Raw genomic sequence first — 17,257 nt, 5'->3', positions numbered from 1 at the left:
CCCGTCCCGTCCCCTCCCGGCGGCGGGGCCCCGCGGCACCCACCGTGTCCGAGTCGGTGCTGAGGTGCTGGAAGGCGAGGGCGCCGAAGACGAAGCCCGAGAGCAGAGCAGACGTGCTCTCGCCCTCCATGCCCTCGACAATGGCGGGCCGCGCCGCGGCGGCGGGAGCCCCCAGCGGCCGCCGGCGGCAGGGCAGGGCAGGGCCCGGTCGGGCACATGGCCTTCCCGTGAGGAAGCAGCGGGGGAGAGAGGAGGCGGCGTCTGGGGCCCGGGCAGCGGCCTGTCCCGTCTCTTCAGCCGCCCGTCCTCTTCGCTCTGCGTCAGCCCTCGCCCCCTCCGCGCCCGCTTCAATCCTCCCTCGCTCTCCGGGCCTCTTCCCGCCTCCTGCCCGGCGGGGCTCAGGCCAAACCCAGCCCTTTCGGTTTGCCTTAAATGGTGTAATTCTTAAGTCTAAATCCCTGTTTTGTTTTTGGCTTTAAGGTGAAACAATGCTCCGATTTAGGAAGGCTGTCCGGGTCCCCCGCATTTCATGGGTGGCTTCTGGAGCAAAGGACTGCAGGCGCCACAGCAAGGGCCTGTTCCCGAGGGCAAGGCAAGATGTCCTGGCCTCAGTGATGCCTGCCTGCGCGCTTTGGGACCTGACATAGCTCCAGGCCAAAAGTCAGGATTTGTGCTTATAGAAGCACCTCATTGATCGTACTAAGAGCTTTAGTAAAGCATCAAAAAAACCCAGCATTTGAACCGAGCTGGCTGGCCCACATCATCCAGCTAGCAGTGTGGGTGGAGCAAGCTGCATTCGTGTCTTCGCAGTGGCAGGGTTGTGTCATGCCCGCCTGCAATGTGAAAAGGCGGAGGGCGCTGGCTGCGCTCCTATATATAACAAGGTTGTACCTTTTGAAACAGGACGTGCGGCTGTGAGTATGTCTGGACCTGCACTGTCCTGTTTAGGATCGTGGTGAGAATCTTCTGAGTTAATAACGTATAAACTGTCATAAGGAAGTAATAAAATGATAATGCTAAACAGTGATCTGACAGCAGTAAGTTTTACCACGTCTTCCTAAGGTACAGGCTGAGTTTGCGGAATGTATGTTTTGTCTTTTTCAGTAGTCACATATTACTTCTTTTAAATATTTGTAGTAACATATTTTTTCACATTCTAACAGTGTTCCTCACCACATCAGCCAGAAGAAAGCTCTAGAAAAAAATTTCAGGAAGGGAGAGTTAAAAGTGACAGCATTCTTTGAAATGTGGTCAGTGATCCGGTCTAAAGGCCACAGGAGTTTTTCCCCTTCACTTCAGGAGAGCAAATGTTTGATTTCATCCCTCACCAGCACTATAGGTAAGTGTACTTTTAGCCTTAGACATTCATTTCCTGATTCTTGAAATAGGATGTATGCTCCTGTGGTCTTTCAAGAGGTGTTTCCATGATTTTGGGATCTCACACATATATTTTTAGGTTGCATATAAAATTAATGTTTTTAGTGCAATTTCTTTTTCCTTAAAACTTGTTGGCAAGATTTAGAAGGAGAATAGTTAGTTCTGACATATTTGCATTTAAATAAAATTCCTTATGGATTATTTAAAATATGTGAATGGTGCCAATATTTAGAAGAGGAAGATTGTTGTGATTCTTACCTGTTGTCACAGTGGAGAGAAGGAGCAGCTAAGACTTTTATTTCTCAACACACTCATAAATAATCTAGATCTCTCAATAAGGGGGTGACAAGTCTCCAGATGATACAGAATGTTTGACAAGATTAATGGGAAAGAGCTAGTATGCATTTCTTGCAATGCAGGCCACATGGTACTAAACGCATGAGTAGTAAGTAGGACACAACTGAAGTGATACATTGCAACAAATTACTCCATTATGGACCAGGTTGGTCCACGGCTGGAAGCAACAAGAACAAATGGATATGACCAGCTTCCATAGTTGTTTGTGGAGAAAATTATGAAAGCAGACATGAATACTGACATCTTTCAGAAATTGCCCCATAGGACCCAGTGCTGTGATTGCAGTCACTCCTAAGCCAGAACTGAGAGAAAATTTTATGTATTTAATCAATGCAATAAATGTCGGGCATTGACAAATTATTCTATTGCATTCATCATTGATGACATGCTAACCATATACAAGATTTATATTGACAATATATGAGATAAGTATTGACAGTCATGTAATGCCTACACATCTGATGGGCATCTATACATTGCTGAGGCAAACAAATGTAGTCAGAACATATAGTGGACTTCCCGCTTTTGTGATACAAAGACACAAGCCTGTTGTAAGCTACAGGATATGATAAATAAGGTTCTGTAATTGTTGTATTTATCTTGTGTGGAAACAAGAGTGCTTGTGTGGTCAGAGCTAAATGTGTTACAGTTATCCTAATGAGGGATACAATACTTAAACGTGCTTCTGCAATGTTTTCATAATTCAACTGTTGATGGCCAAAGATAAACTCTAAATAGGACAATATTACTGTGGTCAGATATAAACACAGATCTGTTTAGTCAAGTAGATGGAATCTGTCCAGACCTAAAGAGCAGCAGACATACATCAGTTAGCATATAAATGCAGAGGAGTGGATATTTGCACTTTAGTGCATAAATACAGTGTGGTTCCCATAAATAAATATTGCACCTGACATTGCTTACCATGCAATAGGTGATCTTTAAGGTTATTCTGGCCTTTGGATGATTTTTCACAAATGAAGTGTGAACCTTGGTCTTGATCAAAATTGAAACAAAACTACCAGAGATTATTTCATCCTTGAGTAGCAATCAGGTGAGGAGTTTGCTGAATGTGAGGTTGAGAATTGAGAAGATATAAACAAAAACCAAAAGGGCGCTTTTTTGGTTATAGCTGGCAAAAGTTTAATTGAAAAAGAGGTATTCTTAATAGTTTTCATGTGTGAGTGCACACATCAGAATTACTGGAGTGCAGAATGCTCTGGTCAGTCCTGTTTGAAAGACTTTTTATCCTGCAAAACATAATCCCGGTACCCCTAGATATTAAGAGATGCTGGGAAATCAGCCGAGGTTTGCTCTCTTGATTTCGTGTCATTGACTTTTCTAAGTACAACAGTCTGTTTTGCTGTCTTTGTAGCATGGCAAAACTTGCATAGAAATAGCAGGGAGCCCTACAACTGGAGTCAGAGGAACAATTCTAGCAATAGTAACACCTTCATGTGCCTAATGACAATGCTAGGGTATACTTCTAGATGTAAGCAGCTTTTGATCATGTTGCAGCTCAAAACAGGTAAACAATGTACCCTGTATATTTATTGTAAAAAAGAAGATCAACTGATAGAGGATTGACCATGATTGATAGTCATGGAGCCTCCTGTCATTTGCCTCAGGTAGAAATAACTCTTTGTTAACTTGGAGGGAATGTATTCAACATCTGAAGCACCACCAGGCTGAAGTTGATGTGTCAGTGCTCTTTTGGAACAGTATCTGCTAGGGACATATGATGTTCTGGTAGTCTGATAAGAAAGATGTTACAAGAAAGGCAGGCCGGTATTGGCTACAAACTCTCCTCTATGACATCCCTCTATGTATCTTTTGGAGTCACTGGAATAGTTAATATTGGACAGGAAGGAGACTGTCCTGGTTTCAGCTGGGATAGAGTTAACTGTCTTCCTAGCAGCTGGTACAGTGCTATGTTTTGAGTTCAGTATGTGAAGAATGTTGATAACACTGATGTTTTCAGTTGTTGCTAAGTAGTGTTTAGACTAAAGTCAAGGATTTTTCAGCTTCTCATGCCCAGCCAGCGAGAAAGCTGGAGGGGCACAAGAAGTTGGCACAGGACACAGCCAGGGCACCTGACCCAAACTGGCCAACAAGGTATTCCATACCATGTGACGTTCCATCTAGTTTAGGAACTGGGGAGTGGGGGTGGGGAATCGCTGCTCGGGGACTAGCTGGGTGTTGGTCGGCGGGTGGTGAACAATTGCACGGTGCATCATTTGTACGTTCCAATCCTTTTATTATTGCTGTTGTCATTTTATTAGTGTTATCATTATTAGTTTCTTCTTTTCTGTTCTATTAAACCATTCTTATCTCAACCCACGGGTTTTGCTTCTTTTCCCGATTTTCTCCCCCATCCCACTGGGTGGGGGGGTAGTGAGTGAGCGGCTGCGTGGTGCATAGTTGCTGGCTGGGGGTAAACCACAACAGAGGCATACCTGGAAAGAGTGGTTCCCAAAATTTCTGCATGATTCCTTCTCTTTAGAGGCCATACAAATTGTTCTTTCTAGTCTATGTCCATGGTAGGTAATATATCAAAGGGAGGGCAAAAACACAGTGGTGGTCTTTGAAAGCTGTTATGTCCTATTGCAGTTTTTATCTGTTCACAGTGTATATGCACCTGCTTGAAAGATGACTGCTGTATAGCCACTCCTGTGCAGGAAAAGGCTGTTTATACCTGATTTAATCCTTCCATATGAGGTGCTACAGGTAGGCAGAAGTCAGTGCTCTGCTTGCTTCTCCTTGCAGTGAAAAAACAAATAGGTCATAATCCCAGTTCCCTCAGGCAATTGCAAAACATTACCTAATAATAAGAAATTAGTAGAATGACCTTAAGGATCGAGAGCCAAGAGTAGGCAGCTGACAGCCACTCCATGTCCTTCTCATTTCCCTAGGAGACCAGGAATATCTTCATTGTTTCAAGTGAATTTCTTATGCTTGCAGGTGTCAATTTGAGATTTGTTACATTAAAGAGAGCTTAGCCTTTGAATTCCTTGTGTGTCACCAGCATGCCTTTCTTCTAAGTTGGATTTCATTCTTCTAAATGAAGAGAGAGTTTTGCACATTAAGTGTCTTGCAACTTTTCCTGACATGTAGGGCACTTCATCATTTGGGTGTTTTGGTGTTTGGTTTGTGGTTTGTTTTTTTTACCTTTCAACCATGTGATGTTAAAGGTTTGCAGTGGAATGGTAAGAACACTGAAATGTTTTGCATCATTTCAGGAGGTACAAAGCGGATAAAGCAAAGAATAAAGATAAGAAGAGACCTGGCCATATGTATCTTGTAGTGCCTTTAGGCTAGATAGTTTGACCACCTCAATAGGGGGCTACTAGCAACTCTTCCTCTTCTTTCACTTTGTGTGGGAGTGCCATCCCTATGGCCTCCCCTTTCACAGCCCTACAAGGGGCTGGTGCTCCAGGCTGGTCCATGAATTCAAGGTGATGCTTTTACCACAGTGGGTTGTTGTAGTGCTGCGTGTCCAGGAGAAAACTGGGTGGAATGCATATAGTAATTGTCTTTTGCTGTGTGGCAAATGTGACATGTTGGGAGAAAAGCAATAGACTGCCAGAGCCTCTCTGTTTTATTTGTTCCCCCTCCAAACCTGTTCTGCTTTTTTTGGCATATGCCTGTGATAGCTCTCAGCAGCCTCCAGAAAATGTCAGATATCTTGGACTGACTAGTTTGCCAGGGAAAATTATAGCTGATGAAGGGCTGCAGTCCCATCATTCAGCATGATGGAGGAGTTCACTCGCTCTCTGTTTTTTTTGAAGGTGGCAGGGAAGAATTACAGTGTCTGCCTGTGCTCCTAGAGTGGCAGGCAATATGACTTTGTAAGGCTTAGGCAGACAGTGCAAATGACAAGGTCTTGCAGGACGGAAAACAATTCTCCCTCATTCAGGAGAGGAAACCTCTTCTTAGTCCCCCTAGGGTAGGGAAGTCTGTCTTTCCCTCTCTCCTTTTAAGAAATGATTCCTCTTCTATGTGCCTAGGCTTATTGCTGTGGCATCCTATTAAAAGAGTTACCACACCTTCCTGTTACTTCCTGGTGTGTTATCAATACTTCATTTGGCCCACCTTTCCTGCCTCAAATCAGGTCCCAGAAACTACCTCCGCCCTCCCGCCCACAAAGTTTTTAGCACCCAGACGACATGCATGCCAATCCCCTGTGCCAAGGCTGAAGGTAACTGTTCAGACATGTGCTGCATTGTGCCAGAGGATCAATGCCTGCTCATCCAGCTGCCTACCATATGCCACCTTAGGGAACGTGTGTTAGCAGGGCAAGCCACTCAAGGAAGAGACCAGAAATGAGAACGTAAAGAACAGCAGTTAAATAGAAATGGGTGAGCAAAGCTGTTTTACAAACAATGAAACATTGTTCCTGGAGAAGCCTAGAGCAAGAGCCTTTTGGTGAGGCAGGTGAGAAATAGTGAGTAATGGTGTGCCTGGCAGCAGCAGCGTAATGAGAAAGTGAGGGGGCTTGAGGTTGCCATTGAAAGAAAGAGTAATGGGAAAGCAGAAACAATTAAAAAACAAACCAGCAAGGCTTTGTAGAAGGCACAGAAGGCTCAGAAAGAGCAAGGGGAGAGAAGGTAAAGCAGGTAAATAATGAAAAGAAGGTGCAAAAGAAAAGTTAGATTGCTGAAGAAGATGCGATACAGTTACAAAGACCTGAGGGATGGCATTCAGCAGTAAATATGAAGATACAAAAGCTACTTCACTCATGGCACAATAAGCATGTCATGGTATCACATGAGTGTTACGGATGCACGACTAACCAAATCCAACAGGAGTTAAAACTCAGATTTATTCTTCAGCAAAAGTTAGTTAGAAGTCTGGTAACGTTTTCTAAAACCACAGGCTCGATGATGTAAAGAGAATTAATACTACACGGCCGACTTAAGAATCCCCAAGATTTAAAGTGATGGCTCAAAATGCGCATATCACTCCCCTAAAAACTGAGGGCTCTCTCCCTCGAGGATTTACCTCGGGCGGTGCCCCGACCCAAGGGGGAGTCCCCGACTGCAGACCCGCTGCTCCGAGGAGGACTGATTCCCACATGTCCTCCGGCAGGACCCCGTTTATAGCCCTGTCGAATCTGACCTGTGGTCATTTAATTCTATTGGCCAGGAGGGTCACCTCGATGTACCTGGCGCATCTCGATTGACCAGTTCAGATTTCAACCTGCAGCCTCCAGGGTTTCCTTCCCCTTCTCCCTTCCTGGAGAAGTTTTGTTTCCTGCTGGCAGGAAGGAGGGGGAGGGGAATATACTGCTACAATCCACCCCGTGACCACAGTCATGATCTGACTGGTTTCTTTGGAATGGTGGTACAGTCACCTCTTGCCTCCAAAGTTAAGAGGGGGTGCAGCTTGGTGAGTTTGACGCTCATTGTGGGTCATCATTCCCTTCTGGTCTAGAATTGAAGTGGAATATCGAACACAGGAATATTCAGTGTATGGACAGTTTTAAGGGAGTATACTTAATCGTTAGTACAGGCTTCACTACCAAGCGTTTGATAGAACTTATTGCAATATAGATTACAGTAATCATAACTACAAGCATTATTAAAGATTGGAGAAGGCTGGTTGCCCACCCCATGAAAGAAAATCCGAACATATCAAAACTTTTCTCAACCAGTTGGTCCCTGGTGCAGAAGCAATTGCCTCCAGGTCTCTTGCCATATTCTCTTGTTGATTTAGTCTTGAAGCCACATTGACACATTTGGAGTGAACACAGCATTGACATGTTCAAAACTTTACATATACCCTTCTCTTTCTTTGGCATCTAATCCAATACAGCTCAATTTTTGATAGTCATTTTACCAATGTTATAACTGATTGTTTGAGAGTCCCCAAATTGTTAGATGTAGCGTTGGCTAAGGTTGATAGCTGTAAACTCAGCTCTAGGGTGCTCTATCGATGTTCCTCGAGTACCATACACAGTTGCCCCCATGGAATTTCAGGGCATAGCGTAGTACCATTCCAACTCCACCCCATGATCCCATGGGTTAGTTGGAGGATATAGTCACATCTGGTGTTTCATACTGAGCTAGCATTTACTGCACCTGGTGACCAACGATAAACAACATGAGTATAACCTCCTCCCCCATCCAATCTGAACCTCCAACTATAATTGTTACATTGCTCTCATGCGAGCTCAAGGACTTGTGATATATTAATGTCCATCATTTTGCCACAACATTATCATCCAGATCTTCACCATCCACGCCTGTCACCGTCATCACTGTCAGCAAAAGGACTGGAATGACTCGTTCCTTCATGGTCTTGTAAAAAAGCACAGACTAGGCCTCGGTCTTAAAACTGGGTCACAGGGTTAGAAGTCTGGTATTATCCACCGGGCACTGATGTGGTGAGTCTTTCCACTCCTGTGAGATGGTTTCAGAAGACCAATGTAAGCAACCTGCCATGTGCTCCAAAGAGCCTTGCCTTGTCTGATATGCTGAGCTGGAGCTTGGTTTGGGTGATTAGCTTTAAGCCTTATTTGGCATTGTGGGCAAGCTGTAAGAATTGCTTCACAGGTTTTCATAGACACTGGCCAACCCCGAGATCGGCATTCATAATAGAGATCTGCTTTCCCTGAGCGGCTTCGTTTGACATGCAACCATTCTGCTAGTCTATCCGAATCTTCCTTCTCACTGGTGACCATCCTGATTTGGGCCAGGTGGTCCACCTGCCGATTCCATTTCGCAGCTGGGGTTCCATCCCAAGCATGTCCCTTCACCCATCCCACCTTTAAAGGTCGGGATCTCCCTATTGCTAGGAGACGTTGCCAGTCCTCTGTCCTCCACACTTTCGCATGACCTACTTCCCACTTACTAGATTCCCACTGACATATCACTCTGTAGCACCCTTAAAGGTTGCGTAACAGTCAGTACAGACGATGGTAGCACCATTCTCTATGGCCAGTAATAAAGCCCGTAGTTCTCCTACTTGTGCACTACCTTCACCCTCTTCGACTTTCTTCCCTGTACCAATCTCCAATGCCACTGCTTTATATTGCCATTTTGATCCCACTCGATGGGCAGATGCATCAATGAACCACACTCCTTGCATATCTGAGCCTGCCATGAATTCGGGTGCCTCCTCAATCGGAGAAGGTTTATACAGTTGACCCAGCAAGGTTGGGTCAGGGTTTACAGGTTGCTGTAGTTTGAACACCTTAGTTGGACCCTCCCTTAGTGGGAGCAATTGGCTTATTCCTTCTAGCTATGCTTACCATTTCCTAACTGTGGCCTTTTGGGTTACTCCCTCCGGAGGAGGTGACCCACTGAGGATTGAATTTAAGAGAGGGAAAGGACCCTGTACTCTAACATCCTGTGAGGTACGCAGCTTTTCAGCCTCTTTAACTGCTCTAGTGAGGGAAAGAGTCCCCTTCTCCCAATCTGAATATTTGCCTCTGTCTCTTGAAGCTTGCTGGATTCTGCACTACAGATGAGCATATATTCTCAGAAAGGCAGTGGGCTGGCATTTTGAAGGAGCAATCATGGAAGAAAATAGAGAGGGCTCTGGCATTGCAGAGGGCAATATTTTGTCTATCTGGACAATTTTGTTTGTGGTGTTAGTTTTGTTGCCTTCGATGTTTAGAGTGTCATTGGGGATTTCTCATTTCTATGTGAAAATTGTAATAAAAATGTTAGAGGTAAGTTGAGAATTGGATTAAAAAGGTATGTGTTTATTACAGGATGTGTTTAATAACAAATCTGTGTGTTTGATATAGATGCCATAAAAGTCAGCAGAAAAAAATTCCATTAACTTGGATGTGTTGTTCGCAGCTTTAACTTACGTGATAGTTCTTTTGAATGGTGTCTTTAATGATCTCTAGTTATGTGCTGGGTTATAGTCTGGTACCAGTTTGAGGTTTTCTTGGGTTAAAGTAGAGATTCCATGATTTATTGCTTCTAGTTCAAGCTGGTTAGAATACTTCATGCTATATTTGTGACAAGTCAAATATAAATAAAAAGACGTACTAGTTTATGGGGGTTGGTAACTAACAAGAACATGTATTTTAGATGTACATAAGTTTCAATGGTTTTATTTGGATTATTTTAATTACATGTTATTAATGAGTACTGTTCTAGGTAAGAATACTGACTGTATGTGTTTGCTTCTTCCACTTGTGAATCTGGGAGATCCAGCAGTCACAAGTTCTGCCGTACGAGACTTGAGGAATCCATGCGACCTTCTAAAAGTATAATTTTTCTAGAGATGAACAGCTCATGGCTAAGATCCCGATTCTGCTGATATCAATAAAAGTTTTCTGGGGCTTTTAATAAGCCAGAATTGCATTTAATTTTTCAGGTTTGACTTTTCACATCCATCAGTGGCCAAAAGTAGGTGCTGTGAATTCATCATATTGAACAGTGAAGCATTTCCATTTTCCACTAGATTAACTTTGTCTTTCTGGCATAAACCTGCTTTTCATTAATATACTTTCTTCTTGTGGCAGAGAACTTATTACTAATATTGTTACTATTGTTATTACTAAGCTGTTAGAGCCATCTATTTGTACAGTAGAACATGTCTGTAACAATGTGATATAGTTAATATAACCATCTTACCTTGCTAATTCCGTCTAATTTCTGTCTTCTGTTTCTCTCTCTCTCTTTTTTCTCTTTTTTCTTTTTTTTTTTAGTACTGATTAGGAGCTCTTGGGCAGGGACTGTCTTCAGCAGTATGAACATCATTTAGCATAGTGGACATGACCGCAAACTTTAGGGGTTATGTTTTTTTCAGATACTGATGTCAATGGGAAATGACTGCCTGCAGTGGCTATATGTAATATTGGCTTTTATATGTGATACTGTTTTTTTTTTTATCAGCCAGTGGTATGCTAATTAAATTCTTATTGGTACCCTAAGAGGCTCATGACACTTGTATGTGGAATTGATTTCATCAGGCTCTCTCATATCAGACACAAACCTGAGGAGGTCTTTGGACAGCTTTGCTGCTGTAGTTGGCAGACATTAAAACAATTTCTGAATTTTTTTTTCCCCTGTGCATTTCCCAACTTTGAAGGACATTTGACCCACTCAGTGGGTGCTTAATATAGGAAGGTACTTCTCTTTTGAAAAGCACGTTAAATGTTTTTCTTTCCACAGTTTTCGTAACAGGTTATGAGCATGACAATTTTGTGTTCACAAAGTGGAGGATTAATTTATCAAAAAAGAAGTAATTAAGTTAATGCAACCAGATATAGCCTTTTATGTCTAGTTCCCCATTGCCATGGCAGCTAATAACAGGAAGAGCACAGCTCCAGGTACTGAAGTTTGGGCTGGCTTGTTTTGTTCTTTAGTTGAAAGTTGTTCCCTAACTGTCCTGTGGGCAAAAAAAGAGTTTCCTCTGTTTTCATCTTATGATTAATTTCAGCTGTTTGCTTCGAAGTATTGTTCAAATGCTTCTCATTGTGCCAAAAGAGTAACTAAGAGCTGTCTTGGCGGGAAATGGGAGGAACAGAAGATGGAAGGAATGTTAGGTTCCCTTTGCTTGAGCTGTGGCTCACTTGGCTCTTCAGAAGTAAGGGTAGGGCTGGGAAATGCTGGATTAAAGCTTGTGCATGCAATTGCTGGGCCTCTTCTGGGAGTCCTGGGGCTCTATCAGCAAAATATGACTGAAATTGCTGCTTGGAATACAGTTAGCTTTAAAGCAGGCTTATGTACCCTACGTTCAAAAACGTGAACAACGTGACATTGATAGCCTACTGAAGTGTTGACTTGTTTCTAGCCGTGACATTTTGTACCTGAGATCTTGCTAACAGGATAACGCACAAAGACCATCCTTGGTTCCTGTTGCTAGCCTGAATGGTGAAATAGGATGCCTTACCAGATAGCTATGCTGAAAACACTAAGAGCAGATGCTTAGTCATGTATTAGCACAATACTGACTATGTTGCAGGAATATCAGCACTCTAGGAAGTACCAAACTGGTTGATGTTTCACCAAAAATCCAACCTTGAGCACTATGATTGGATTCTCCATTGTGTTGCATTTGATTTAGTCTGTTATGTAGACCAGCAAAATTAATATAAAAATTCTCACCTGAGAACAGTTTATATTTGCTTCTTAGAGCTTTAAATGACTACGCAAATTGGGAGGCAGAGAGAAAACATATTTTATTTTCCTCCATGTTTTGTCAATTTGAGAAAAATAAGAGTAGAGATTGAAATCAAGGACTTTAAAGTCAAAAGGTATTTTTTTCAAAGTTGTGTTTTCAAAGAAAGCATATCTGTAGCCCTTCCTGAATTTGCTGGGAGCTCTAGGTTTTTTAGGATAAAGCCCAAGTTTGCAGATCTATTACTAAGTAATGAGTAATGGTGGCATATGATGAGATAAGTAATTTTGATTTCCTGACTTCACTGAAGTGTTTTAGCAGTGTGAACAGTGACTGGAACAAATGGGCAAGATGTAATCTATGTATGGAAGGAATTCATACCCTTTGCTGCTTCTAAATTCAAGGAATTTAGATACTTGCTTTTTAGAAACAAAACAAACCTTTTTACAAAAGCGTGATTCAAGGTTTGAAAATTTTTGTGGGATTCTTTTTGTTTGTGGCTTTTTGGGGGTTTTTTTTTTGGTTTTCTTGTTTGGTGGTTTTTGGTGTGGTATTTTTTGGGGGGGGCGGGGGGGTTGGAGGCCATCTGGATAGTATAATAGTAAAAGATCTCCGAGGCAGTAATTTCTCAGTTGCATAACTGTTAGCCCATAATGGCTATTATTACCATTAATTTATCATTAAAATATTTCTAGAAATGATAAAGATTGATTTGGTTTGGTTTCTGATAGGGTTGTTCTTTCCCATGTGCTTGTAAGTTTTTATTTATGAGAAAATGTGTTTTCTCTAAGCTTTGTTTTTACTTGTCTGTAGTAGGGTTTGATGGAAATGACAATACTAGCAAAGCAGTGCTAGGGATGTTATTCCAGCTCTTTAGTGTTGTAGCTGCAAAAGAAAATGCATTTGCTAGAATGAAATCTACACCATGCTCTCACAGGCCTGTGGAGAGTCAAATAAACATGTTAAACAGCTGTAGCTCCATTTGCCAAGAATCTTCTGGAATTTTACAAGATCTGAGTTTCTGAATGAAATTGGAGTGGTGTTGTTTCTTGAGAAATACTTGCGTGTAGGAAAGACATCAGCCAGCTAATAATCGTGGATATTTTTTGAATTGATAGCTCACTTGTACGTTGAGGTAGCTAATATGCTGTAAACTCCCACTGGAGTGTGGGCAGATATTGCAGACACTTAAGCTAGTGGAAGAAGCTCAGTGCTCTGCTTTCAAATATATCATTATCCTGAGCTAGCCACTGCATCAAAAAACGAAGAAATGATACGTGTGCTTTTATCCCAAACAAATGTTTGGGACCCTTCTCAACCTATTTCATCTGCCCTCACTAGAGCAGCCAGGAAATTTGTGACTGCTTTTCACCATCCAATTGTGGACAGTCACTTCTTGCACATTGTCCTGGTTTCAGCTGGGATAGAGTTAACTGTCTTCCTAGTAGCTGGTACAGTGCTATGTTTTGAGTTCAGTATGTGAAGAATGTTGATAACACTGATGTTTTCAGTTGTTGCTAAGTAGTGTTTAGACTAAAGTCAAGGATTTTTCAGTTTCTCCTGCCCAGCCAGCGAGAAAGCTGGAGGGGCACAAGAAGTTGGCACAGGACACAGCCAGAGCACCTGACCCAAACTGGCCAACAGGGTATTCCATACCATGTGACGTTCCATTTAGTATGGAACTGGGAAGTGGGGGCGGGGAAATTGCCACCTGGGGACTAGCTGGGTGTTGGTTGGCGGGTGGTGAGCAATTGCACAGCGCATCATTTGTACATTCCAATCCTTTTATTATTACTGTTGTCATTTTATTAGTGTTATCATTATTAGTTTCTTCTTTTCTGTTCTATTAAACCGTTCTTATCTCAACCCACGAGTTTTACTTCTTTTCCCGATTTTCTCCCCCATCCCACTGGGTGGGGGGGTAGTGAGTGAGCGGCTGTGTGGTGCATAGTTGCTGGTTGGGGTTAAACCACGACAACATACTCTCAGACATGCAATATAATACACAGATCATTTGATCTGGGTTCTTGTTTGGGCTGTGAAAGGGGAAATGAAGCCAAACAGAAAGGACTGTTGGATGAAAAGGTCATAGGTGCTTGATCTTAGATGGTGATTTTTAGCTTGCACTAAAAACCTACTGACCTTCTCTTTGTAATTAATTGTATCAGAAGACTTTACATGGAGTAATTGCCCCAAGGCCTTTGTCACATATGAGAATGAAGCCAAGAAGAGGATTGAAAAAAGCCAGTGTAATGAGTGATTAGAAAAAGCTTTTGTGAGAACATGAGAGATGAGGTAGTAAAATATGGGAACGTAGACGAAGAGAGGCAAAAATGAATTATTACACAGTACAGAAAAATGGAGTACTGAACAACACACCGAGCTGTACTTAAAGTAAAAAGGGAGGAAAAACCAAAGGTAGTGAGATTTTAAAAAATGAACGTTCCATATTGTATAGCTTTTCATGTCACGTACTGTGAAGAAAGTAGTTAATATAATGAAGTATTAGGCACCCTTATTTTGTTCAGATGTAATTATATGAAGCCTCAAACAAATGGGCTGTTGGAGTTAAGCTGTCAAGTCTTCAGTCTTCCAGATGGGATCACGTGCTGGATGTTTGAACTCCTTGTGTTCTCATCACTTCAGAAATGGGAGGGAGGAAAGCACAGCACCTGAGTTCTCATTCAGTCAGCAAACTTAGCAATGAAGTTGATCCATTTAAAACTTAAATTCTATGTTAGTTGCAACATCTGTGTTTTTGTAAGGTATTTAATACATCCTTTCATTACTGTTTTGCAACAAAGACCAGCATGACAGCTCTGTCTCAATACTGTGCAAAACAAAGGTGATCACAAAGCCTTATTTCATATTTTAAAAACAAATTAAACATACAGATGCCACCAAATGCAGAAGAACATAGAAACTACTCTGCTGGGTCCATCCAGAGTTTGACCTAGACAGGTAGCCTGGCTTTGACAGTTGTCAACTCAATTGCCTGATGAAAAACCTAAGAGCTGGGTGATCGTATGGCTGTATTGTCAGGAATATCTTCCCAGCTGCTTGTTGCTTCAGCCTTCCATGCTGACTCCTGAGTTAGGAAAGTTTTGTGTCCCATGATGATTTTCATTCATGTTTTTATGTAACCGCTCCCATTTCAGTTAATCTCTGGCAATATGTCCTGGACAATGAACTCCACAACTTAACTATGTTTTGTGGAAATGTATTACCTTTTTCTTGCTCATACACCCTGCCCAACACTTTCATATGATGCTTCCCAGTTCTTGTATTAGAAAATAGATAACTGTTTCTTATGCACCAGCTCTGTCCAGACTTTGTTGACCTCTGTCATACACTGTCTCAGCCAGCTCTTTTCCAAGTTAACAAGCCCTGTGTAACCATTTGCCTATTGAAAGCTCTTCCTCATCTGCCTTGTCCTCTGCCTTTGTAGCCTTGGCTGACTATTTAATTACAGGCTGCCACTTTTGTCCCACTGTTTCTCTGTGCTATGAGGCACTAGGTAATAGCCTGGCAGGACTTTATACTTTACTAGTCAACTTTATAAATTGTTTTGCTCATTTGAACTACTTAACTTTTTTGTGAGTCAGCTTGGTCAGTGATTATCGCCCTTTTTGTACCTGGGATTCAAAAGCCAGCCTCCTTGAGGTATTCCAAATCCCTCAAGACAGTATGAGCAAGCTCATTTCTGATGGTGCTTGACAATTGGCAAGTGCCTGTTCATGTAGGAGGACAGTGATGGGCAAGATAAGGGTGGGAGGCAGGAAAGCAGAGAGTAAGGCAAAGGGCTTTATTTGCCAAGCTAGGTGACACTTATTTTTTTTCCTCCCTCATGCCATATAACTATCCTAAAGGATATTGGGAAAGAGGTGAGGACCAGCAGTGCATTATAAAGAGGTTAGGTTTGCCACATGTCTGCCTTTACTCTCTTTTGCAACATTCTTGCTCCTGTGCTGTATATTCTTTCATTTCTCAGTGTGTGGACTGCTATTTTCATGACATCCCTGGGCTCCCCACTTCTGAATGACTCTCCATGTATTGCAAAAGATTGAGACAGATGATGTACCAGTTTAGGGAATAACTGGAAAGTAATAGACAAGGTGAAGGTCTGTATTTTTTTTCGCGGTATTATAACAGATGGTTTGCATGGAGTTTAAAATATCACATCACTGTCCATTCTGCTTTTTTCTTTTTTTGTTTCTTTCCTTTTAAGATGGCTGGTTAAAAAAAGTCAGCTAAGGGTAACTAAAATATCCTAACTATGCCATGATAAATTGTCCCTTTTTTGTTAGTGACTTAAACTTCAATAGCTACAGAAGGAGCTGGTAGAGAGAATGCAAAACTTAAGGATGGCAAAAAGCTAGTCAATGTTGCTAGCATTGTGGTGACTTAAATGGCTGTGCGTGTCAGTAAGAGGGAAATAAGCTGTTTAGCAAGAGTTTATCCTGAAGCAGAAGGATGTATCCTTATCCGTTGTAGGTGGGAAGCCTTAATAGGAGGTGAGGACCTAAGTTGAATGGGTCACTGATTCCTTAATAATGAGCAGACCCTAGATCCAAGCATCCTGTGTCCTTTGTTAGGGCAGGTATCTTGATGTAAATAAGGGTCATGAGAGCTATTATTTATACATCTATATATATGTATGATGAAAAAATTTTAAAAAATGAAAACTTCAAAAATTAAGCATATTGGTATATTTGATTTTGCTAATGGAGGAGTTTTATGTTGCTCTGCACAGGGAGGAGAAACTTGGTTTAGCTCAAAAAGGTAAAGACAGGGAAGGGTGAAAGCTCATTACCAAAACTACTACTTCCAAAATGCCATAGATATGAAACGGTCCCTCCTCTGTCTTCTTTTAATAAAAGCTGCATGAATGCCCTAAAGCTGAGGTAATCTCTTATTCTTTAAAATCCATTTCAGATCTATCTTTTTCTAGCATGTTTCTAATGTCAGTGATAGTATTTTGAATCATTCTGTTGTCTGAAGCTAACTGGGGAAGAGAGAGTTTTGGACCCATGGACCTCATAGACTCTCTTAGGTAGCTCAGTAATTTGTGGAGGTCTGGGGCGGGGGTTGTTTGTTTTTAAAAAAACAAACAAGCAAACAAAGAAACAAACAAAGCAACAAAAAGCCCCAGGAAAAAAACAACTGCCTGTGTCCTGAAAAGAAGTTTGAGCCAAACCATTTTTCCTGACACTGGCAAAAGGTAATCTGTGTAACAGATGAAACAGGCATGTGGGACAGCATTCAGGCTGAATTTGAAAAATTAAAATCTAAGACCTGGCTTCAATAAAAGAGGCTCAGACAGTTCACCTAAGATGATTACAGAATGCCTGGAAATGACAAAATGAAAACCATCAACATCTACTTTTCTTGTTTTGGGAACAGTGGGCAACCCTGCAGATTGAGGAGGGAGTAAAAACAC

The 17,257-nt window shown here is 41.9% G+C and overlaps 1 protein-coding gene and 1 pseudogene across 2 annotated transcripts in view; one reads left to right on the top strand and one right to left on the bottom strand.

The window, feature by feature from the left end:
• FAM175A (family with sequence similarity 175, member A) overlaps positions 1-138 on the bottom strand; it is a 6,487-nt gene extending 6,349 nt beyond the window's left edge. For both annotated transcript variants that reach the window (XM_010583277.1, XM_010583276.1), the window contains exon 1: positions 44-138. In XM_010583277.1, coding sequence (XP_010581579.1) covers positions 44-130 — 87 coding nt within the window. In that variant the 5' untranslated portion in view covers positions 131-138. The remainder of the gene's footprint in view (positions 1-43) is intronic.
• A 9,115-nt stretch (positions 139-9,253) lies between these two features.
• LOC104841547 overlaps positions 9,254-17,257 on the top strand; it is a 21,121-nt pseudogene continuing 13,117 nt past the window's right edge.

This window comes from Haliaeetus leucocephalus, unplaced genomic scaffold (assembly GCF_000737465.1).
Source record: "Haliaeetus leucocephalus isolate CR32 unplaced genomic scaffold, Haliaeetus_leucocephalus-4.0 Scaffold886, whole genome shotgun sequence".
Taxonomy (NCBI): Eukaryota; Metazoa; Chordata; class Aves; order Accipitriformes; family Accipitridae; genus Haliaeetus; species Haliaeetus leucocephalus.
Note: the sequence above shows the minus strand (reverse complement) of the source record. Positions and strands in the feature narration are given on the sequence as shown.